General features: G+C 35.9%; 1 protein-coding gene and 1 long non-coding RNA gene across 2 annotated transcripts; one reads left to right on the top strand and one right to left on the bottom strand.

The window, feature by feature from the left end:
• Positions 1-15257: 15257 nt before the first annotated feature.
• Positions 15258-20502, bottom strand: LOC145564007 (uncharacterized). The gene is made up of 3 exons (XM_081624379.1): positions 20264-20502; positions 19798-20071; positions 15258-15598 (listed from the first exon to the last, which is right to left on the bottom strand). Exons 1-3 carry the CDS (start codon positions 20289-20291, stop codon positions 15550-15552), a joined length of 351 nt encoding a protein of 116 aa, XP_081480505.1. The 5' UTR covers positions 20292-20502; the 3' UTR covers positions 15258-15549.
• A 1147-nt stretch (positions 20503-21649) lies between these two features.
• Positions 21650-23857, top strand: LOC145564008 (uncharacterized). Its single transcript, XR_014094711.1, has 3 exons — positions 21650-21885; positions 22412-22467; positions 23584-23857. It is a non-coding gene; the product is annotated as an uncharacterized LOC145564008 (long non-coding RNA).
• The last annotated feature ends 1313 nt before the right edge of the window (positions 23858-25170 follow it).

Raw genomic sequence — 25170 nt, forward strand, 5'->3', positions numbered from 1 at the left:
TGTGGGGGAGAAAAGGTGGTTAAATCTTCATGAGCTAGAGGAGCTTCGATTTGATGCTTATGATTATGCTAGTATTTAAAAAGCTCATTCTAAGGAAACTCATGATAAGATTTTTGAGAATAAAGAGTTTTGTGTTGGTGATAAAGTTCTTCTCTACAATTCGAAAATGAAGTTGTTTCCAGGAAAGCTCATGTCAAAATGGAGTGGTCCTTACTTGGTTAAGAATGTCTTTCCTAGTGGTGTTGTAGAGGTTTCAATGATGGATTCTTCGTCTCCATTTAAGGTCAATGGCCATCGACTCAAGAAGTATTTCGATGGTGCTTTTGTTGGCCTTATTCACATATTGCTTCTCCAACAACCACCTTAATAGGTGGAGAACGTCGAACTATGACGTTAAACAAGCGCTTCCCGGGAGACAACCCGTTTTCTAATCCTTTTCTTTTGATTTTTCATTTTTCTATATCTCTTTTATTTTTGAGAACTTATCTTATTCTTCTTTAATTTCTTGATTTTAGGTACCATGAGATTGGATTGATGAAAATTTCCAACAATTTTGGTGTTAATTCAAGGTTTCATGAGGTTTGGTTAAGCTTAGGTGAAGAAGTTTGTTGGGGTTTTATGCTCTCGTGATTGCATTTTCATTGATTTTCTACTCTTTTTCGAGTGCGTTTTCACCTATCTCGTTAGTACAAGTACGAGAGTATGTTCATGGCCGGAATTTTCTTGTTTGGTGCGCACGCATCATAGGTTGCGCGCACGCACCAATGGGGTCGGAAATTTAAGCTACTTTTGATGGCATTTGACGGTTTTTGAACCTCCCCCCGTACCCCCTTGGTGCGCATGCACCACCCTCCCTGCGCACGCGCACCATATGAGTTAGATTTTTAGCTTCATTTTGGTACGTCGCAAGCAAATTCAGCCCCCCAAGCCCTTACCTGGTGCGCACGCACCAGGTACGCAGAGTTTGTGGCCTGTGTTGCAGCCCAAGCTCGCGCAGCAAGCCTTGCCCCCTGCCATAGCTGGTGCGCACGCACCAACCACTTCACAAGCCCCCCTATTTCGTGCCCTCTTCTCCCTAGTTCACCCCCTTATTCACTCTTCTCTCTTACCCCGACTTCCCTTTCATTCCTCTACTCTTTCATTTCTCATAAAACCCTCTTAATCTCTTTGAATATTCAAGAACATTCATCCTTTTTAATTTCAATTCATCACAAAATTACATTAACCTCATTCAAATCTTTCAAAAATTAAATAAAAAAAAATCTGAAATTTTCGATTTTATTTTCGAAAATTTGGGGCTAAAATTCGAATTTTTGAGGGTTTGTTTTGGTGTTTGAATCTTAACTTTAGGTATTCTAATTGTTCTATATTCTTCAATTTGTGCAATTTACAAGTAATTCAAAGCTTCATTGAGGTATAATTTCTCACTTTCTAGTCATCTTCTTCCTCATTTTAGAAGCTTGAAACTCTTGTTTTTGCTTTCATGGTAGAACTCCATTGTTGGTTCTTTTAGCTTGTAATTTGTGTTGAATGATGTTATTGGATGTTAAATTGAAGCTTTTTCATGATGAATTTGTATACCTTGCTTGAATCCTTGATTCACCATTGTTGGTCATTTTCTCTCTCATGGGTATTTTATGTGATAGTTTCATTTCTTTGATAATTCAATGTTTTGGGATTGATTTGCTCATAATGATTCATGATTTGGTCTCTTGTATCCAACTTTGCCTTTACTTCATGACTAGTTGCTTCAAGCTTATGTCTCAATATTCATGGCATAGTTCATGTATGACCATTTCTTGTTTCATTTTTGATTGAATAATATTTGTGCTTGACTTTAGAGCAATTTCTTTTGAATATTCTTGAACAATGATAATTGTAAATGAATTGCTCATGAATTTCTTTGCTTCTTGTAGATGGCTCCCATCCGTCATAAGAAGCGTGCTAGAACAAGTTCAAGCAAAGCTAGGCAGATTGTTCCACCTTCCCCGAGGTGGTAGAGACATACAGCATTGAATTCTCTAAGGAATTACATTGGGATAGGTTCAAGCAACTATCCAAGCGGAAGCTCAAGTCAATAAGATTCTACGATCAAACAACAACCAAGATACTTGGAATAGATGATGACGTTCGCTACCCAGCTAAGAACCTCGGTCTCTTAGAGTTCTTGGATTTGAGCGCCCCCACATATGCTAGGGTGACGTATGTGTTTCTATCATCCCTTGAAGTGGTCCGAGAGTCAAGTGGTGACTCTTCGAGAACTTTGACCTTTAAACTTTTCAACAATGATCATCGGTTGTCGGAGTCACAACTTTGTTCCTACTTTCGGTTTCCTTGGGCCGTCGATGAAGACCATCTTGTCTATCCAGCCAATGGGAAAATGACTAGAGACCATGAATATGATGAACTCAGGTGGTGGCGACGTATCTCTGATGAAAGGAAATATGAGCCTCAAACTTCCAAATCCACATCGATCGTTCATCCGGCTATGAGATACTTTAATCTTATTCTCACCTATGCCCTATGTTCTAAGGACTCTTTGGGAGCTATCTCCCGTGAGGAGCTTTGTTGGCTATGGATTGCCGACCAAGAGTCGCATGAGATCGAGCTTGTAGATTTCACTCAACACTTGATCAACCGATTTTTAAACATCCGAGATGGTGTTTCGCTTTTAGGAAGCATCCAAATTGGAGGCATGAGCTCTATCCTCGCTCTTTGCCTCAATGATTCATATAATGATTTGTTATGCGAGATCCCTCCGATAGTTGACCCTAGGGAGAGGACACCTTCTCATTTCCTCAATGTCTATGCCCTTGTAAACAAAAAGTTCCTTGATCATACCAAGAAGCATAATGTTTTCATATGGAAGGTGTCCCGAGTGAAGGATTGGATCTTGATTCCGAGTAAGGAGGCTACAAACCGTAAGACAAAGACGGATTCTTTGACTTGGAGACCTTCAAGATGCAACATCGACCTCTCTCTTTGGAAAAAGTCAAATCATACAAGAACCGCCTCCAATGATGCTCTCTCGACGGATTTCCAAGCTTTACCCCTGGTTGAACGGGGAGGTAATCCTATCCCTCCTTCTACTTCTTATTTTACATTTGATTTATCTACTATTCATGCCAAGTTAGATTTCATCACTAATGTCTTGTTTTCTATTCCTTTGGGGCGTGATTCTTCTCTTGGCTATGATTTTCATTCTAATCAATTGTATGACTACCATGTGAGGAGAGGGGAGATTAAACCTTACTTGAACTACCCATACCTCCCGGTCTAACAAGGACTTATCCCTCAATGGGAACCCTTTGACCCTATCGTGGGTCCTAGACCTTGTTACCCCTATTAAGAGGGTCCTCATATCCCTCCTAGTACTATCATGGGCACCATCCCGGCCACTTAAGACTATAAGCGGCCCGGTGGATGTGATTATACATATGATCCCGCGAACCTTATGTCATTCCCGAACCCCGAGACTTTTGGTAGGTGGGGATTATTGGGAGAGCCGGTTTTGGATGATTGGTCTCATTTCTTTGAGATAGACCGTGCTAGGAGGGAGGGGAGGTTAAAGGGGAAAGTTCCTATTGAGGTGAGTGAGATGGCTAGCTTGGTTCATGTCTTAGAGACCGGTGAGGGGAGTTCTCATTCTACCCCTTACCACAGTGCGGAGTGAGTCTATTGTGGCTACCCCCTTTTCTTATGTGCTTTATTTGATGATCTCTTTTTCCAATATGTTATTAGGTTTAGGGTTTGGGGGGTAGTTCATTATGAGCTTGGGGGTGATTTATGTTATTTGTGTGCTTCACTGTTTCCCTCCTCGCTATTGTAGTTCACTCCTGGTCTCTTTTGGTTCTGGTATTGATCTCTGTGTATCTCTTGCTTCTCTGGTGATGATGATGATATATTTCTGCTGATTTCTCTGTCCAGTTCTTGGTTTTGTCGTTTGTTCTGCTGATCGCTGTCTGCTGTGTATCTCTGTTTCTCTATGATTATGATTCTTGATGATGATTGTTTGATATCTTGTTTCCTGACTCTGCTTCTGTCTGATGATTCTGCTTCCTGATTTCATTACTGACCCTATTCCTGATGCTATCATATATTACTTTTTCTTTATATACATACATTTTATCTTTTATATTCTTCTTTTCTTTTGTATTGAAGTTACTAACAATCTTCTTTGTATATAGTCTATATTCTCTCTCACCCTGCTTCGTCGCTTATGCTTTAGATATTGATGCTTCATTAAGGTGCTCTCTCACTTTGTTTAATGTAGCGTAGCTTCGACGCCTAGTGAGATCCTTCTGATCTTCTTTTTATTCTCTTCTCTTGGATGCTTAGTTTAGGTTTAGATTAGGAGAAGTTGAACGGTTCGAGGATGTTTGCTTTCTAACACCTTAGTGTGTTTGGGAACATTGGTGTTGTAGCCAAATGTTCACCTGTTTGTCGATTGGGACTTATGTGTGTTAGCATGACTTCCTTGTTGCATTTCTAATTCTCCTTTGCTTTTCTATTTCTTATTTTATTTCTTTTTCCTCCTTTTCTATTTTCTTATGTTTTTCTTTTTCTTTTTGTTTCCCTTTTCTATTTCTTCTACTTTCCTTTTTACACTTTGCTTTCGTACATTTTGATTTTATATTTTCCTATGCAAAAAGAAGAAAAAAAAAGAAGAAAAGAAGAGAAAAAATTAAAAAATTAAAAAACAAAAAGGATTTTGTAAATATGAATAAAATGTTTTTGAGGCATTGCTTTTCTTTCTTAAAATTTTGCTTTTGCTTTGGACTTAGCACCACTTGAGCTTGCACATTGGCTATTATTCTTCCTAAAAACAATGGTTTGCACGGTTTGAGAGTATCTTTGGTTGACTCTAGGATAGAACATGCTAAGGTAGTCGTTTAAGAACTATTAGGACCTTGACGCCGGATTCTTTTGTTTTTGAAAACTCGCAATCGTTCCCCTTTGGTGAATTTGAAGCTTTTAGTGAGTTTTTGCCACATCCTTGTGAGGTTTCATTGTTTTTCAAGCCTTCTACAATTACTTGCATGAGCGGTGTGGATCCTTGACTATTGCGGACCTAATCTTGAATCTTGACTCATAATTCTCAAACACGAGACCAAACCATCTAGGGAGGACAAAGGCATCTTTTCGGGGTGGTAATTTTTCTTTTCTAGGTTAATCTTCTTTATTTTTAGTTCTTGGGTTTACATTTGCCTACTTGCTAACCATTTGAGCCTTTTCCCTTCTATTCAAGCCACATCTTTAGAACTTTGAGCCTTTTGTTTCTTTTTGTTCCATTTTTTGGTTTTTGTGAAGCAAATGATCATGTTCTTGGAGATTGTGGTATATAAGTTTAGATATTGGTTCTTATTTGTAAGCAAGCTTGTGTTTTGTATATCTTGTGAATAATGGCAAATGAATAAATGAAAAAAGCCGTCCACAGTTAAAAGAGGCAAGAATAATGAATAAAGTGAATAATGAAAAATTGAAAAAATGAGAAAAAGCAAAGCAAATTCAAAAAGCATTGGCAAAAATTGAAAAAAAAAAGTAAAAAATGAAAAAGTTCAAAAACATTTTGATGTAAATGTTTCTCCCTATTTAAGCATTTAGGACAATGCTTTGTTCAAGCTTGGGGGGAAGCGTCTTACGCTTTTTGTATATATGATTGTGGTTATAGCTTTGAATAAGCTTGGGGGTGTTAGTTTGTTTTTGTTTGGTGATCTCTTTGTTTTGGTGTTGAGATCTGGCCAATCTTTGCTTCACAACTTAGGTGTACCACCAAATTCTAAATTTTAAGCCTACCCTCAACCTTTTGCCTTTACGTTACAACCTTTGGGAAAGCCCTTTTGATCTAGTGGTTGAGTCATATACCGAGGGAGGGCATTATGAGTTAAAGCCTAAGGAGAGGGGATGCAAAGTCAAGATGTCGAGAAAACCTCAAATCTATTGTTTTTCTAGTTCCTTCGAGGAACTATTGAGATGCTTGCTAAAAGAAGATTTGAAGCTAATTGGGAAAATATGCTAAAATTGTTTTTAGATGAAGGTGAATTGCGTTTTGGTAGTTCTCTATACTTAGCATGTCCTATGTTTCAATAAACCCCTCGATATCTTAGAACGTGCTTACCATTGTTGTTTTAGAAAGTTTGTTATCCTCTCGTGTTTTGATCATGTGCAAAAGTCCATTGTATAAGCACCTCTTTTATTTTCAAGGTTTAAATTTTCTCTTTTCTCCTTTTATGTTTTGCCTCCTTTTAATAAAGAGTTATGGGTTAACCTCTTAGGAAACCCTTACGAGAGCATTACTCGTCCTCTAGAGCGACCTAGAGGTTTAAATGGCTTGTCAATTGTTGCTAAAATTGATCGTGATTCCTATGAAAGTGAGTTAGTGTATATTCTCTTATTCTCTAGTCTTTCTCGTTTCTTGCTTGCGTAATTAATGTCATCACTTTCCTTTAAGCTTGATTTTGTTTTGCTCGAGGACGAGCAAAGGTTTAGCTTGGGGGAATTTGATGAGTGTCATTTATGGCACTCTTAGGCTAGGTTTTCTTTATAGTTTTATTCTCATTTTTAGTCCTTTTTGCTATGTTTTTACATAATAATGCTTGCTTTGCGTGTTTGTGTGTAAGTTTAGAGAAATGCATGCTTTTAATGGTTTTCTTGTCATTTTGTTCATTTCTCGACTATTTCTCTCGATTCTTTGTTTCCTTGACTTGTTTTGTAGGTGTGTTGAGTTTCCCGAGGTATGATCACCAAGGAGAAAGCTCGAGCGCATTCAAGAAAGTTGATGGAGCAAAGTTCGGGATTCCAAAAACGCAATTCAAGCTAGCTCTGCGAGCTCGAGGGCCTTGGAAGTTATGCTTTGGCTTGAGGCATTCAAACGCTTGGAAGATAAAGGAGCTGCCCTTCTCACGAGCATCGCCTCGAGTGCACCAATGATAGGGATGCTCTGGAGCGCGGAGATTGATCGAGCAAGCGAAGGAGGCAAGGCCACGAGCACCGAGCAGGGGTGCGCGCGCGCGGCACAGGGGGTGCGTGCGCGCAGACCCACCTTTGCGCGCACGTGGCCTGGTGGTGCGCGCACCAGGCACCCCGCCCCCTTCGCTCGTTTCTTCTATTTATACCCTTAAAATTTTTCTTTTTAGGGGGGACAACTTAATTTGTACTTGACATATATTTTTCTAGAATTAGTAGAGAGAGAAAGTAGAGAGAGAAGCTTAAGATTACTTGAGTGTACTTGAATTTGATCTTTGATTTCAACTTGATCTTGGATTTCTTCTTCTTATCAATGAAAGTTTGTGAGATTTCTTTCCTTTGAATTTACTTCTATTGCAATTTCCTTTAATTTTGGAATGTTTGATTTGAATTTTATTCTTTGCTTTAGAATTTGTTGAGATATTGAATTCCTTCTTGATTAAAATTGAAATGAATATGATTTTGATTGAATTTTTTTTGTTTTTCGTTTTCACCATGATTAGTGAGTAGATTAGTTACTAGGGAGAAGGGGAAGCATGCTAGATTGATGATTTTTGCTAGTTGATGATCCTTGATTGATTGAATTGTTGCAATTAAATTGGTTGACATGGTTGTGCATGTGATTAATTAGACTAGGAGTGATCAGCCTATAAGATTAATCTAGATTGCATTGCAAATTTCAATGACATGAACCCTTGATTTGAGAATTGCTTTAATTGATTGAATTTGATTATGATTTTCCTAGTTAGCCATTCATAGTGAACCCTAGCTTGGCTTATAGGAGATAGCTCTTGAATTCCTTTGATTGCAACTATTGTTTGTCCTTTGCAAAGTTTGAATTAATTGAGTGATCCTTCAATTATCATAATCATTGAGCTTGCATGTGGAACCTATATCCCTAGTGTTTAGTATATTGAATTTCTCGATTTATCTAGCTTTCTCGATACCTTAGTTACCAACCATATCTTTCTTCAATCTTAGAAGTAGCTTGACCTAGGCTATAGCTTGCACCTACTCATTCCTTTGGGTTCGACCCTTGACTTACCATATACTCGTATTAGGTTGGTTGAGTGTTTATAAATTTTCTTTGGCTCTAGGAAAGGGTAGAAAACAACCTACTTTTCCCTACGTCATTTATTTCTAATAATTAATGATAGTTAATAAAAGGTTATGGCCTCATTTCCAAACACGAGGTTAAGATTAATTATTTAGTTGTATAAGGTTGTAACAATTATCCATCTCCACAAAAATAAACTTATATCCCATTATAATTACCCGATGGATTAATTGACAATCGGTTATGATTAAATAGTTTATTGTTCCCTTTTATTTGGAAGTAAGGCCTTCACAAGTGTCGTGTTTATTTGGCCAATTCCATTAAGCCTAAACACATAACCCTTAAAACCTTACAAGAAATTACCCTTGAGTGATTTTAAACCCAAAGTGAGAATATATAGTGAACCCTCACAGTTTCACTCCAAAGATACCTTGACCCACTAAAAAGTCGTCAATTGGGACGCATTTGTTGAATTGTCTTGTTCAAAAGACATTTTTGGTAATCACTAATCGGGGTGATTTTCCTCAACCAAGGTGGTTCATTTTACTTTTATGATTGAATCCGTCAAAGATCACTAAAATCCCACTAACAAAAATGACGTTTATGTCAACTACCCAAATTAAAAACCTAATGGAATTGGTTATTTAAAACATGGCATCTGTCCGAACTACGAAGGTTTTAATCCGTGAGTGAATTCAAAATCTCACTATGATCAGTACGTAGTGCAACTTTGGTGCTCAAACCTACCTTATATTAATTATTATATCTTTTTTTTGTGATTAATATGTCTTAAAACTTGTTTTTTAACAACACAATAGTAAGAGTCTGTTCCTTTGAACGGAAGGGAAGATGAGTTCTAGACGTTCGATTCTCTTAACCTAAACCCCGAACCATGTGCCTTATTTATCTTTATGGAGTTAACAGTTGATTTTTTTTTTAGTTTTATTTCTTAAAATTGACTGTTTTAAAATCCATCCTTATTCGAATAAAAATAAGGTGGCGACTCTATGTTTTGTTTATAAGTCTTATCAGACACTTAAGTGGAACCTTTGTAGACTAATCTTTGTCCACTAAAAACCAGGTACCACAAAGACAAGAAAAATGTCACGGCTACAGCAGTTGGTGACGAATTTTATTTTGTAGGTGATGACTCATGTTATAACCTTACAAATGAAGATTGTAGCTGGGTGATTGATACAGGTGCTTCATATCATCTAACTACTAACAAAGATTACTTCACATCTTACACTAGCAGCGATCTTGGCTTTGTGAGGATAGGAAATAATGGATCCTCTAAAATTATTGGTATTGGAGATGTTTGCTTGGAAACCAATACAGGGTGCAAGCTAACACTGCACGATGTCAGACATGTTCCAGATATAAGGCAGAATTTGATCTCAGCTGGCAAACTTGACGATGAAGGGTATGCGAATCACTTTTCTAATGGAAAGTGGAAGTTGTCAAAAGTCTCAATAATCATTGCACGTGGAAAGAAGCAACAAACGCTTTATGTCACAAATGGGAAGCTCAACACACAGTTGAATGTAGCCAAAGAATGTTCTACCGAGTTATGGCATAAGCGGCTCGGGCATATGAGTGAGAAGGGATTGCAAATCCTCACTCGAAAGAAACTCCTTCCTTTGAAGGATGTTCATTTGAAATCTTGTGTTGATTGTTTAGTTGGAAAAACAACACAGAGTTTCATTTCGAAGAAATCCACCATCTAGAAGACCACGAGTTCTAAATTTGATTCACACAAATGTATGTTCTATGACAGAAAAATCTCTGGGTGGGGCATCTTATTTTGTCACATTTATTGATGACCATTCCAGGAAAGAATGGGTTTATCTCTTGAAAAGTAAAGATCAAGTCCTTGATGCATTCAAGAAGTGTCATGCAAAAGTAGAGAGAGAAATGAGCATGAAATTAAAATGTGTATGATCTGATAATGGTGGTGAGTATAAAGGTCCATTTGAAGAATACTGCAGGAAGTATGGGATAAAGCTTGAGAAAACTATCCCAAAAATGCCTCAACAAAATGGTATTGCAGAACGGTTGAATCGTACGATCACTGAAAAAGTTCGTTCAATGTTATCTCATGCAAGGTTATCCAAATCATTTTGGGGGGAGGCAATTAAAAATGCAGTTCATTTAATCAATCTTTCTCCTTCAGTTCCAAAATGATATGGTCAAGGAGAAAAGTAAATTATGAAAGTTTGAAGGTGTTTGGATGTAGAGCCTTTGTTCATATCCCGAGAGATGAGAGATCAAAACTTAATAGCAAGACAAAACAATGTATTTTTCTTGGCTATCCCGAAGATGGGTTCGGTTATAGGTTATGGAGTCCTTATGAAAGAGAGATTGTCAGAAGTAGAGACGTCGTCTTCTTTGATAATCAAACCATTGAAGACATACAAAAATTGGAAAAATCTACAACATCCCATGAAGAATTGCCTATAATTATGAATGTAGTTCCTTCCCCGGGTGTAGTTGATGATCTCAGGGAAGAAGTAAACCAAGAAGATTATCCTCACAACATGGACAATTATGATGATAATCATGAGAATGTGGAATAGATAACACAACAAGAAAATCATCCACCATCACCACTAGTGTTAAGAAGGTCTAATAGAGATAAACGACTTCCAGCAATGTTTGCTAGTGGTAACTATCAGTTGTTGACTGAAGGTGGAGAGCCAAAGTCTTATGATGAGGCTCAGAGAGATAGTCACCAAAAAACGTGGATTGAAGCCATGCAAGATGAAATAAGATCCTTGCATGAGAATCATACATTTGATTTGGTACAGCTACCAAATGGTCGACGAGCACTTAAGAATAAGTGGGTGTTCAGATTGAAGACTGAAGAAAATAATCCACAACCAAGATACAAAGCAAGGCTGGTTGTGAAGGGTTTTAGTCAAAAGAAAGGTATTGACTTTGAAGAAATATTCTCACCGGTGGTGAAAATGTCGTCAATACGAGTTGTTCTCGGCATGGCAGCATGCATGGATTTAGAAATTGAACAACTAGATGTGAAAACAGTCTTTCTACATGGTAATTTGGAAGAAGAAATATATATGGAACAACCTGAGGGATTCCAGGTTGAAGGAAAAGAGCACATGGTATGTCGTTTGAATAAGAGCTTGTATGGTTTAAAACAAGCTCCGTGTCAATGGTATCGAAAATTTGAATCCTTTATGAAGGATCATAAGTATCACAAGACGACATCGAATTATTGTGTGTTCATAAAAAGATTTGCAAAGGGAGATTTTATTATTTTACTCCTTTATGTTGATGATACGTTAATTATTAGCTGCGACACCAATAAAATCACTAACTTGAAAAAGGCGATGAATAAGTTCTTTGCCATGAAAGACTTAGGACCAGAAAAACAGATACTAGGCATAAAAATCTCACGTGACGGGAAAAATAAGAAGTTATGGTTGTCACAAGAAAGATATATTGAGAAGTTGTTCGAGAGGTTCAATATGCATAAGGCTAAACCAGTAAGTTCTCTACTTGCAAGTCACTTTAAGTTGAGTTCTCAACAATGTCCTACAAGTGATAAAGAAAGAGAAGAGATGGATAAAGTTCCTTATTCATCTGCAGTTAGTAGTCTGATGTATGCTATGGTCTGTGCGAGACCAGACATTGCCTATTCGGTAGGTGTTGTCAGTAGGTTTCTCTCGAATCCAGGAAAAGAACACTGGGAAGGTGTCAAATGGATTCTAAGGTGTTTACAGGGCACATCAAATATTTGCTTATGTTTTGGTCAAGGAGATCCTGTGTTAAAAGGTTACACGGATGCAGATATGGAAAATGATAATTCGCGAAAGTCAGTATCAGGCTATATGATGACTTTTGCAGGGGGAGCTATATCATGGCAGTCAAAGTTACAAAAATGTGTTGCATTATCAACAACGGAAGCCGAGTATATTACTGTGGCAAAAGCTTGTAAAGAGATATTGTAGATGAAGAATTTCCTAGAAGAGTTAGGGATTAAACAAGATAAGTATTCACTTTACTGTGATAGCCAAAGTGCTATTCATCTGGCGAAAAATCCTACTTTCCATGCTCGTTCCAAACATAAAGGCGTAAGGTATCATTGGAAACAAGAAGTCTTTAAAGCCAAGCTGTTGCATTTGGAAAAGATCTATACCGACCACAATGGTTCAGATATGATGACAAAAACATTAACCACGCAAAAGCTTGATGTTTGTCGAGATGAAGAGGGTCTATCAATAATCTCCTAATAAATCGGAAGGGGGAGATTTGTTGGATAGTATTCCTCCTTATTTTGGAGTTTGCTAAAAACAAGTAAAGGAGAATTTACAAGAAATAAAAGGAGAGAAAAAGATGGAGAGTGGTAGGAAAATAAGAAATAATCTATGGCAAATTATATAACGATAATTTGCATCATTAGTTATTTAGTTATAGGCTGATTATAAATATGTAATCAGATAAATTGTTTATAGTAGTGAATTAAGATAGAATTTGTATCACATTATTTTTGATAAATAGAAACACAATTTAAATTTGAGAGTATACCATCGAATATTAGTTTATATTTTATAAACAATTTGTGAGTTAATCTATTATATTATAGAGATATAATTGTTATCTATTTTGTTTATATACAAAGGGAAAGTGAATATTATTTCCGCTGCAAGATTATTTGTGATCTTTCCCAACAATTAGATCAAGCTTAGCAAAAGTTGAGGAAGTAATACAAGTTGATCCAAGTTATTCTACCTTAAAAAGATATCTTTGAATTTCTTCAAACTGTTGTAGCTATCGACCCACAATTTCCACAGGATGTATTTGATGGGAGATGAGAGAATCGGGATTAACAAGAATAGGGGTGTTTGTCGTGCGATTTGGAACCTAAATCGCACCAAACCGCAATTTGTAATTCTTTCAAACCGCACTTCTAAAAAAACCATACTAAACCGCATCGTGAAATCCGGTTTGTTGCGATGCGGTTTAATTATATATATATTTTTTAAATTATAATTATTCTTTTTAAAACTTAACTTTTATTTTATTTTGTAGTTATTGATTTATTATTCAAATATTAAACTTTTTTTTAACCTTTAATTAACTAATAGTCAAAGATTAGCTCATATACTACCTCTGTTAAATGTTATTACCTCCGTTAAATATTATGTGCAGCTTTGGAGGAAGTTGCGGTTACCAAGGCAAAATTTGAGGGGCAAAGATTAGCTAGTGTAATGGGAAGTAATTAAAGAAAGGGGAGAGAGAAAATAAGACCACCCCACTTAAAAAAGGGAGGGAAAATTTGATTTAATAAGGAGGGAGAGAGAAAATGGGACCACCTCACTTAAAAAGGGGAGAGATAAAATGGGGCTACTCCACTTAATTATTCAAATCTGATTTTTTAAATGAGGATATATCAGTCTTTTTAAGCTTTTTGTTTACTAAAATAGGACAGAAAATGGAAAGTTGCATATAATCTTGATCATCCGTTTTTGGCAAAAGTTGCACATAACATTTAATGGAGGTAGTATTTTAGTTCTTTTATATTTTTTTTAACAAAAATATAGTATAAAAACAGCAAATTACATTAAATTACGGTTTGCGATGCGGTTTGGTCTAAATATTTTTGTAAATCGCACCAAACCGCAAACCACAATTTGGTCATTTTCAAAAACCGCACCGCATTTTTAAATTGCACTCTATACAGCCCTAAATAGGAATATTAAACTTTTCATTCATTGGGTTGGATTTTGAGCTTAAAAATTGGACCAAAAATCAATTGAACTCGAAATGACTAAAAATAAGCAGATCAAAAGATTCAAAACCAGCCCAAATTACATCAATTGGGTTAGTGACAATTTTTTATTTTTCCAAAATACTCCCTCAGTTTTTAAATACTTGCTCCATTTTTTATACGCGGAGTCTTATGAGAATTTGGAGAAAGTAATAAAATATGGAGGTAGTGGGGTTGGTGGAAAGATTAAAAATTGTAAAAAGCAAAAGTAATGGAGAGAATTGGAGGAGAGAGAATATGAAATTAATAAAATATTATTCATGGTGGGTTCATTAGGTGAGAGAAATTAATTAAATATTGTAAAAAGCTTTTCAAATAAGGAAATGAAGCAAGTATTTAAAAACGGCCGCAAATGAAAAGTGGAACAAATATTTAAAAACGGAGGGAGTAAGAATTTAAAGTTCTACCAAAAACCACTTACGGAGTAAAAAAATACTTGGGCAAAGAAAAATAATAAATACTACATCCGTTTTTTTAGTTGACACGTTTTGACTTTAGCATTATTCACTCACTCCCCTTTGACCGTACTTTGTGCTTTATACGTAATGCAAAATATAGCCCTGTGGAATCTTGTTTGATTCATCACGCTATATATTTTCAAAATATCAACTTCTCATAATTTTTGTTTGTAGGTAATTAAAGATATTAACGGTTAAAGTTGTGCATTGACAAACATGACTAAAGAAACGTGTCAACTAAAAAGAAACGGAGGAAGTAATATATTGTGTTTCAATGCATTTGTTCTTTGATTCAGAATTTCAGATGACTCATTATGTCAACTTTGAATTGTTGCCATTTTATACTCTCTCCGTCCCTGAAAGAACGGATATTAAGAAAGTTAAATAAAAAAAAGTAAAAGTATATTGGAAAGATAAATTTACATGGGATTTGTAGTAAAAAAAAATAATAAAAGTAAACGAAAAAATAAAATTTTATATGAGGAAGCTAATTTTGCACAAATATTATTGTAAATTGGTGGATATTTTAATGCAAATGGATCGATCATTTTGGAACTAAAATTAGGCTAAAAAGTCAAACTTTTGAGGACAGAGGGAGTACTATTGTTGTAAAGTAATTTGATAATTTTAGTAGTTAGGTGGTAAATATAAACTCGTGTTACAAAGATTTTACTCAAGTTATTTATTACTGTCATTGATGATTTGATGGTAGTGTTTAATAATGCAATTTAAAAAAATTTACGTGACAAAATAAGCACTATTAAGTTGCCCGAATAGATATAACGTCCTTGACCCAAACTACCTGTACTCGAATAGTCGAAAATTCTAAGTCATGGTCAAAAGGTTGTTGACCAACATCACCCAACCCAAAACCGGCTAGTCAGGTCTAGGAACCGACTGATAAACATGAACCCTTTAATCTAAATTGCTATCAGTTCCATTGCTAATGTGTAATGTACAGAAAACATGATCTGGCGCCAAAATATACAATAGCCCACATTTATCTATATAATTCAAATAAAATTAAGGGCAAACCTCAAATTTTATCAAGATATCTCACATAGAATTTGGAATTACTTACAAACTATAGGCATCAGTTCAAATAATATTACGAATACTGATTTCTGCAATATAAAAGCTCTGATCATAAAATAAAGACAGCAGATGTGGGCATCAGAGAAATGCTCAAGATTCACAGATGAGCATGGCCATAATTGGACATGCGTTCAAGAAGGGGACACATAGTTTTCGGTAGAATACCTAGTAGAGCAAGGCGACTAGAAGCAGAATTCTTCGAACAAACAGCAGCAACAGAGGGCAGCAAAACTGCAAACAAGAAATAAAAAGTTATTTCAAAATAGGCAAAAGTTATGTACCCTTGATATTTTTCCCGAATCAATTAAAATTGTAGATAGGAAAAATAGGAGAGGGAAGAGTTTAACGCCAATATAATGATACAGTACTCTATAATGAATTATGGGACACTGAACATTTTAGAATGGAATTTTAATGTATTTTATATGGCCAAAAACATGTTATAAGCAAGGATATCAAGGGAGCCTGTCTTGGTTGTTTGGTTCTCAATCACAGTAAAGGCGTAAAGATAATGATTTCACTGAAGCACCGGTAGCAATGGGTCAGATATTTGCTATTATGATGAGAGTATCAGCATGCCTCTACAATATTAACCTTCTAACCACCCCCACCCGGGCCACCCCCTCCTACAATGTTTTGTCTTTAAGCACCATCAACACAAACTACATAACCTGCAAATTTCCAATCTACCTTAGAAATTACCATTTTGCAAAATTTGGTGAATATATTCACAAGATTCATGAGATAAAACACTTGGGAATGTTGGGACACATTGTGTTCGCTGCAGGATTCTCCACTGTGTGCAAGGAACTGAAGGAAGTTTGTGAGAAGTCTGAAGAATAAAGTTTAAGGAGTGGTGAATTTCCAAGGCATGTGATGACTTAAGACTGCTGACTGCTCCAATACTGGGCATATGTTGTCATTCCTTCTGTTATTGAAATATCTTCAAACTCGGAATTGGTGCAGTTTGATGCATAAAGGCCATCCATTTATTAATATTAGCAAAACTACTCCCTAGACATCAAATCTCGTTGACTAAAGAAAAAGAGGTTTTGGCTGGTGTTTGCAGTGGAGGCCTTGTGTATCTAGAAAAAAATAGCTTGATTATTCCCACTAGAAATACTTCTTTCAGCAAAGTATTACACATTTTAGTGTGGGACTGGCATGAGGAGACTCTTTGACTGTTGGATTAGATTAATTTCTTGTAAAGAGCATCCTTCAGAAAAACAGGTTGCTACAAAATTTCTGAACAAATAATTTTCTAAGTTAACAGACTTGAGTTTTGTAGTGTGCCATTCACAGAATTGTTCAAGCATAGCAAACTAATGCAACTTCCCATCCAAATAGCCCCTCTGGTTCAGAGAGTATTGTTAAGGAAGAGAAGTGGTGTCCAAAGACTCTATGCTTACTCAAAGGTTCCAGTTTGTCTCATGTCAGTCTATCAAGAAAACACTTAGGGATACATGCCAATTGTAGGAGCTTTATATTGAAAGGGCATGAAAAGACTGAAGGTTTTTATTGCTAGTAGTGAGATAGATCAAAAGAACAAACTCTTTCTTCTGCCTTCTAAAGAATCCTGAGGTACTTCTCAATCCCAGACGCAATTAGACAGAGGTGTCAACGGGTATCGCGGACGGGAGATCTTTTCAAGGGAGGAAGGCAATCTTGGTAGTAATTGACATATTGAGCAAGTATGCTCATTTGCAGATACATCTCATCCCTTTAGTGGTCAACAATACCACATTTCTATCTGTACCACAATTACACAAGACATGTGTCTCTTGCAACATTAAAATGATAAAAATAAAATATTTTTGAGCCAACATAAAGAAAAGCTCTTTTGCCAGCAGCAAGAGCATATGCATGTATCCACAGATTATTTTTCTTGAATGGGTGGTCATGATAAGCCAAATATTGGTACACAACTGTAAATTTGTTTGGCAAACAGCCTAAGAGGTGGCCTTTTGGGCTATGAATGACTGAGGGGAGGTAAAACACTATCTATCGCATCTGCCAGAAAATCCTCAATGTTAAATGAAAATTGAACCCTACATACTGTGTCTTGTGAGAGAGTAATGTGGCTGCAATTGACAGAACTATGGTTCCTACCGAAATACTTCGTACGTATCAAGATGCTAGAGTTTTCACTTACAAGAGGATCAACACAAGATGAAGAATCAAGTTAATAAAAGAATATAGAGATTTAGTCGAGGTTAGGAATTGAGTTTAAGTAAAGCACTGCATGTCAGGCCATAAAGGCAGAGTTTTCTTGAGTGCCCAACTGCCTATAGACCTCCTAACGAGCTAGCAACCAATTTAAGGCATATCTTACAGTGTGTTTGTGTTTGGATAGATAATTGGGAAGGAAAAGAAGGGGAGGGAGGAAAAGGGGTGGGAAGGGAAGGGAAGAGAAATGAATATTTTTTTCCAAATCTCTCCATTGATGAAGAGATTAATTTCTTACAATTTAATCCTTCCATTTCTCTCCCCTCCAATTTCCTTCCTTCCTCATTTGTTATCCAAATGAAAGATACTCCATCCTTCTATTTCCTTTCCCTCGATTTCCTTCAATCCAAACAAAGTTTTATAGAATTCAAGGTAGGAAGGTCGCTTACAAAATACAACTACATGAAGGCTCATAAACCTGTATTAGAAAGGTAGCCAAGAAGGGAAATCAAAATGTGGTGTATGTAGTTATAGATTGGTTAAACACTAACCCACTGGATGCAAATAGGACCATTATAATGACATTATTGTAAGATACCGTCATTTTTATCAGAGTAGTAGACCCACAGAATATGCTTGAGGAATGAGGACAAACTCCATTTGGAGGAAACACTTCTAGTATCTTGCATTGCCCACTTACCTATCACTCTTTTGTAAAACCATCACCTAGAGCATCCCACTCCATATTTTCACTCAATTCCCATTAGCCAATAAACTTTGATACATTTTAATTAAATAACTACGTAAAATTTGACCATAATATTATCCTCAACTTACTTTATAGCATGAAAAAGCTAGTTGCTTGAGGGATCCACTATTCCACTGTGACCCTAGTTTAATCTCAAGTTAAATAGAAAAATATCGCATACGTTTGCAAGAAACCCTTCCTATACACTGAGAACGATTCCATCAGAATTTAGGCGGATATGGATTAAAGATGAGATGAAAATGATGTGGACCTATAGCTTCTCTTAAGCATTCATTTCATTATCATTACTCCAATATTCACAGCCTGAACTATGCAATAGAGCATAATCAAATGGAAGTTGCAACTCAGTCATGTCAAGTTATCAACTATCAAGCCATCCCATTTCAATAACAATACATTGATTTAGCAAACATTAACAATATGTTGGGATGGCTATTATGGCAGGAAAGGGAGTGAGCAGAGAACAGGAGTTAACATGCATCTTCCTTCAAAAAATTTCCAACATGGGAATCACTGGTTCAATAATTGGTGAGGACAATGGATCCCTTCATTTCCCCAAAGTCGTATCTAAACAAGGGAAAATGAATCCCTCACTTTTTCCTTCCCCTCTTTCCCTCTAAATGCCCCATCCAATCACATTGTAAGGAGAGGAATCGAGTATACCCTAGTTCTGCCAAAATTTTTCCATGCGTGTGCATGAACTTTGATTTCTATCTATTTAATATGATGGCAGATCAACTCCAATCTAAATCAAAATGGAGGATTGGATTAAAAAAATTATACGCCAAGTCATCAATGAACCATCTCAGTAGTTTCTTAAAAGGATCGGAATATTAAGCTAATCAAGCAACACTTTAGTCATGACATACATGAAAAAACTTAGTTGGATATTTCCATGCTAGGAAAAACAGCATCAAAATTACAAAGATCAACAATGTAAGAATTTTTATTCTAGATTGTACTGAAAAGAAGTTGAGAGCACCTGGGGGTAAGATCACAAAGATGAGCTTAACACGTAGGAGGAAGCACCAAAATTCACTAGTAAGAGGATTACATTAAGGAATTATGAGAAATGAGAAGAGGTACTAAAGAAGAATCCCAAGAGGAGGCAAAACAACTCCGATGTCCTAGTGATCAAAGCAATTTACTTTAGCGATACCGGCTTTGCAAATTGGACTCATCTCTTGTAGCCACATACTAAGTATGTACACATAAACACGTAAATTAACTAACAGCACAAATCAAGAATCATATTCATCACAATTCACATCCGTAGAATATCTTCACCAGAAAACTCAATCTCTTCAATAACTGTATTGCTGCAAGAGTACATCAATGCACCCAAATCACCCCTATTTGCAAATGAAACAGAGCAGAAAAAACAAAAACTACATTCATCACACTTCACATTAGTACAATACATCATGCTTCCGAGTGTATGATCTAATTAGCGAAAAAGATCAAAAGGGGAAAAAGATTAAAAAAAAAAACATACCATCCCTTCAAGAAGGAGAAGCAACCATCATCTCGATGATGGGAATGTTCACAATGATAAACTTGGGTGGGTGGATAAGGTTGAGGAGGCGGCGGGGGCGGAGGGTAGCCATCATTGAAGTAACCCTGGTAACCACCAGGTTGGTGGTGGTGGTGGTGGTGCTGAGGGTAACCTCCGCCGTACCCTGGCGGTGGAGGGTACCCTTGTGGTGGAGGGTACCCTTCATATCCTGGTGGTGGTGGTGCTGATGGTGGTGCATATGGTGTACCATACCCTAAATCATCATCATCAAAATTCAATTAAAAAAAAACCCAGAAAAAATAAATAATAATTGATAAAAATATAAATTAAAAATGGGAAATTTAATTCAAACAAGAAAATTCAATTCAATTCAACAAAAAAAAAAAAAAAAAAAAAAAAAAAAAAAAAAAAAAAAAAAAAAACAGATGAATTAATTGGGTTTTACCTGGAGGTCCTGGAGGAGGATAATTCATTGTTTGTGTTTGGTGTCTTCTGTTTGAATTTGGGTTTCTTATGAATTAAGACTGAATAATTTGATATTTTATACTCCGTAGGAGTAATTAATTAGGTTTGATGAAATACTCAACAAAAAGAAAATTTGGAAAATAATAATTTTGATTTTTGGTATTGAAGACCAATTCTGTGAAATTTGAAAAAAATTGCCAGACTGTATCCAATAAGGTGACACCTCGTGTGAGCAGTATGTATGTTGTTAGTAGTGATAGAGACAGAGAAACTTAACTAGATTACACTATTATGGATCTATCTATTAAGCCGAGTTCGAGCTTAAAGCCTTAAACAAAATAGTTTGAATGTGAAAGCGAAACTAGCTTAACCTGAGCACGAATATATTTGGCTCGTGGGCTTGTGAATAGTTTTGTTGTACAAAACAGGAAAAAAAATACATTTTAATAATCTTAACTATTGATGATTTAGTTTTAATAATCCAAAATAAGATTTATTATCCTATAATTCCAACTATATTAGGACTTTGCCTCCAGTGGTACCAACAAAGAAGAAATTTATAGAAAGGTAAAGAGTTCATGGGTGCCGCTCCAAGCGATCGTACCAACTGTTACACAAACTTGCACTGACCTCAACAGTAACCGGTAACCTGCTAAAGGAGTAATTTTTTTAAAAGCCACGTGTCAGCACGGTCTGATATTATAAAAAATAATTTTAAAAAAATCATTCCCAGCCACCCCCACCTTGAAACCCTAGACCAACCCCCAGCCCACCGGAAACCAGTCGACCACCTCCATAACCCCTCGAAAATGGACGGCATGCCTTCCCAACCCCCAAAACCACCGGCCACAACCCACCCCACCTCCTAAACCACCCCCTCCCTTCCCTCCTTCCTCGCCGGAAAACCCAAAAAAAACTTTACATTTTCACGACAAATTGCAACCAACTCCACCGCCCAATAATTAACACAACCGCAACACTCGCATTCCCCACACCTCCCACCAGTAGCAACAATTGCCGATTGCCACCAATTCAAACAATTACCAGAAGGGAGGGGTTGGTTTGGGGGTGAGGGTAGTGTAATACCCCGTATTTTTAATGTATTTTATAAATTATTTGTTTATTTGTAAAATATAATTTTGGATCAAATTATTTTTATATGGGATTTAAATAATACAAGGTTTAATTTTAATAAGTATTCAATCCGAATATAGTCCATCTCCATAATAAACCCAATCATTCTATTTTTACATTTGAGCTACCTATTCTATTATTCAAGTCCACAATTGCCCAAACCTACTCTAAACAACCCTACACTATAAATACTCCTTCAATCCCCAAAATTTTCCCACACAAGAATCAAAAGGGGGTAAGTTTTATGTTTCTTTTCTTTTTTTTTTTCCATTTCTTTTCTTTTTCTTTCTTTCCTTTTCTTACTCTTTTTCCTTGTTTTTCTTTTGGTCATGCGTGAACTACATCACGGAAGGGAGGCCTTGTTTCTTCCTTGCTGCCACATGTCGCCACCCCTACTGCCACGTCACCCACCTCCGGCGATCACCCACCTCACGCCTGGCCGCCGCCTAGCCGTGGCCACCACCCACGGTGGTTCTTTCTTTCCCCTTCTCTCTCCTCCTTGTTTTTAATTTAATTTATGTATTATATATTTTGGGTATTGATTTTAATGATCTAAACATGATTAGTATTTTTTATAATTATGTTTTGATGATTAAAGATTGTAAATTTAAGATTATAAAGTGTTCTATTTTCAGATTTTATAAAGTACTAAAAGTTAGGGTTTTGATTATTAAAGTGTTGCTTTTTAGGGTTCTAACTTGCAATTGATTTGGGGGTTTTATATACCCATTAATTGTAAGTGATAATAAAGCTTAAAGATTGAATCTTTATGAAGTTTTAATGGGTTTTTTATTAAATTATAATGCTGGAATTTTGCCCAAAGTACTACTTTTGATGGTTTTATGAAAAGGGTTTAATTACCCATTAAAGAAGAGATTAATTAAGGGTTTTACTATAATTTTCAGATTATTATAAGTTGTTTAAAGTGAGTTTAAGTTGTTGGAAATTGTGTATACAACGGTAATTAATATAGTATTATTGTCCCTTTATGTAGGAGACTTGGTTCAAAGGTGTTGCAGTGTATTTGGCCACTTTAAGGGCTTAATTGAGGTACGTACGCGTACTCAGAAATTTATTAAGCGTGTAGAAACATGGTAGGATTTACTTAATTGATTCCAAGTTAGTGTCATGCTAGGAATTGGTTGGTATGGTTGAATTGAAATGAGATTGGTGATTTGAATTGGATTGATCGAATTGAGAATGGTTTTGGTAAATTATTTGTGAAGCATGATTGGTTGAAATAAATTATTTATTGGAATTGGTAATATTGGAATATTGTCATTGAACCATATTTTTTATTATTGGCACGTTTAAAGGTTAATTTAATTAAACTAAATGTTTAATTTGATTTGGAATATTGAAAAAGAATTTTATTATGGTTCATATAATTTTTATTGATGCTATAAGCATGAGGAATGAGCTATTTAAGTGTCTTTGTACACAAGGAATAAATTATATTTTAGTGCCTTAGTGCACTTAAGGTGTTTCTAACACCGAGGGATAGGAATTGTGGCGCATTATGCGTTTAAGGTGTCTTTGACACCGAGGTAGATTAAAAAGGGTTCAACATTTAATATTATGTGGTCACTAATCAATCAAGAATTAAATTGGTATATTTAATTGTTTAATAATTATAATGATTGATTGTGTTATATTTTGAGAGTCATCACCAAGTCTAATAATATGTAAACAACGTAAAGTGAAAGAGATTACGCACCAAAACTCTTGGAACGTATATACCTTGAGTATGAACATATGGGGAGAGTTATAGGATTTTATATTTAACCATAACTTCTACTAGGGGTACAGGACGTTGTACTTTCCATTTTATTATGCGCAGAAATTCCGCCACTTACAAGTGGTTCTTTTATACTGGCACGGTTATCTCCCGTGTCAGTATCCCTTTATTGGGGCAGGTTAGGGGGGAAATTCGTTCGATGCGTAATCAAACTAAATAAATAAATTAGTTATTTATTGGATGGTCATGTCATATGTTGTGTGTTTGTAAACAGATGCAACACGATAAGTTGTGTGATGATAGGTGAAAGCATGTTAGTGTGTTTTCTTTACACTTACGTACTCAGCATTGCTGATTGTGTGTATGTATGTTTGTTTGACCTTATCTTTACTTTGGCCCTATGATGACCCATTTCTAATGGCGAGTAGTGGGGACAAGTAGAGAGGAGCTTTCCAGGTGATGAAGCATATTCATGATGGGGCACGAGTGAAGAGCGAATCATGTTTAGTTTTCATAAGATTACGATGTGATTTATTGCTTTAGTATTTTATATTATGCTTGTGAGACTAATGCAAAGGTTTTTAAGTTTGTTTGGTTTTTAATAAGGGCCTACAATGGTTCCAAGTTGTAGGTTGACTTTGTTTGACTTTACCTTTGTTTTGGTTGACTTTTAAAATTGAACTTGTTTTGAATGTTTTAAAAGATAGTCTTCCGCTGTGTGTCTTTGATAATTGCCTTAGCCGTTTTCACGATGGCGGTAATATCTTAGATTTTCCTATTTTGAGTTTTAAAAAGAGAAAAATAGATATTTAAAGGAAAGGAATTTCTAGGGTGTTACAGGTAGGCCGACTAGGGTAGTTTTGGGGGTTAAGAGGAGCCAACTGGCCGTTATCAGGGGTAAGGGGAGGCGGTCAACCATTTTCCGGTGGGATGGGGGTTTTGCCTTGGGTTTCACGGTGAGGGGGGTGGTGGCTGTTAGGGTTTTTGGTTCATTTTTTTAAAAAAAAAAAAAATTAGACAAATTACATGCTGACACATGTATTGGTTTCTTGTTACAACAATCGTTGACTTGGTTTTGACTAGTTGGGACCATTGGAGGGAAAGTCATAGCATATTTGGGATTATAGATAATAAACGTTAGTTGAGATTCTTAGAAGTAAATCGTCAATAGTTGGGATTATTAAAGTATATTTTTCGTGCAAAATATGTACTTCCTTTGCCTTTTTTTTTTCTTTTTTTTTTGTGCAATACTTCAAATTTTTCATTATTTATTTATACACTTAATTTAATCGATAATATATAAAGAGTAGATATAAAATACATATAATTGAGATTTCGTTGTATTCAATTGATTTATATTATCATATCTTAGTAATTTTCACTTAGGATTGTAAATTTTTTTATTTTTTTTATTTTTTTAATAACACAAGTCAAAATTAATGAAGTGGTTATGGCCAAATAGCCAATACATTTTTTTTACTTCTAAAAATATCTCCCTGAAACCAAACCCGATGATGAACAACCTTTCACCACCATTATTGGTCGGGTCGAGTATTTAATTTCGGGAGTGCTTAAAACTCTGAATTAACGTATTCAGTCCAAAAATTTATTCAAACTCAATCCAACTCATATTTCAACCCAAAACCATTTTTAATTCATTTCATTTTATTTATTAATTAAGCCCGATTAATAAATATTAAAACCCTAAATCTAATATAAGTTCGGAAAGTTGAAACGACGCCTAGATTATCCCGTACTTAATGCAAAATAAAAGATAAAAATAAACCTAGACGAAATTCCAGAAAACACAAATGTCGCGACATGACAAAATCTGCCGCAACACGGCAAAATCTGCCGCGACAAGGCAAAATCTTCCGGGACACGACAAAATTTGTTGCGCCTCAGCAAAATCTGCCGCAAATTGCCGTGACGCGGCAATTTTCTAAATTTTTGTTTCGTGACGCCTTCAATCCAAGGGTTTTGTACCTCATCCCTCACATTTTCTCTATAAATAC

This window comes from Chenopodium album, chromosome 10 (genome assembly GCF_948465745.1).
Source record: "Chenopodium album chromosome 10, dcCheAlbu1.1, whole genome shotgun sequence".
Classification (NCBI taxonomy): domain Eukaryota; kingdom Viridiplantae; phylum Streptophyta; class Magnoliopsida; order Caryophyllales; family Amaranthaceae; genus Chenopodium; species Chenopodium album.

What these genes read in the sequence shown, in the direction of transcription:
- LOC145564007 (XM_081624379.1), bottom strand. Translation starts at nt 20,291, where the DNA reads ATGAATTATCCTCCTCCAGGACCTCCAG. An exon ending in TCCTCCTCCAGGACCTCCAG is followed by an intron (nt 20,072 to 20,263) that starts GTAAAACCCAAT and finishes ATGATGATTTAG; the next exon opens with GGTATGGTACACCATATGCA. An exon ending in TTCTCCTTCTTGAAGGGATG is followed by an intron (nt 15,599 to 19,797) that starts GTATGTTTTTTT and finishes TCTTGTTTGCAG; the next exon opens with TTTTGCTGCCCTCTGTTGCT.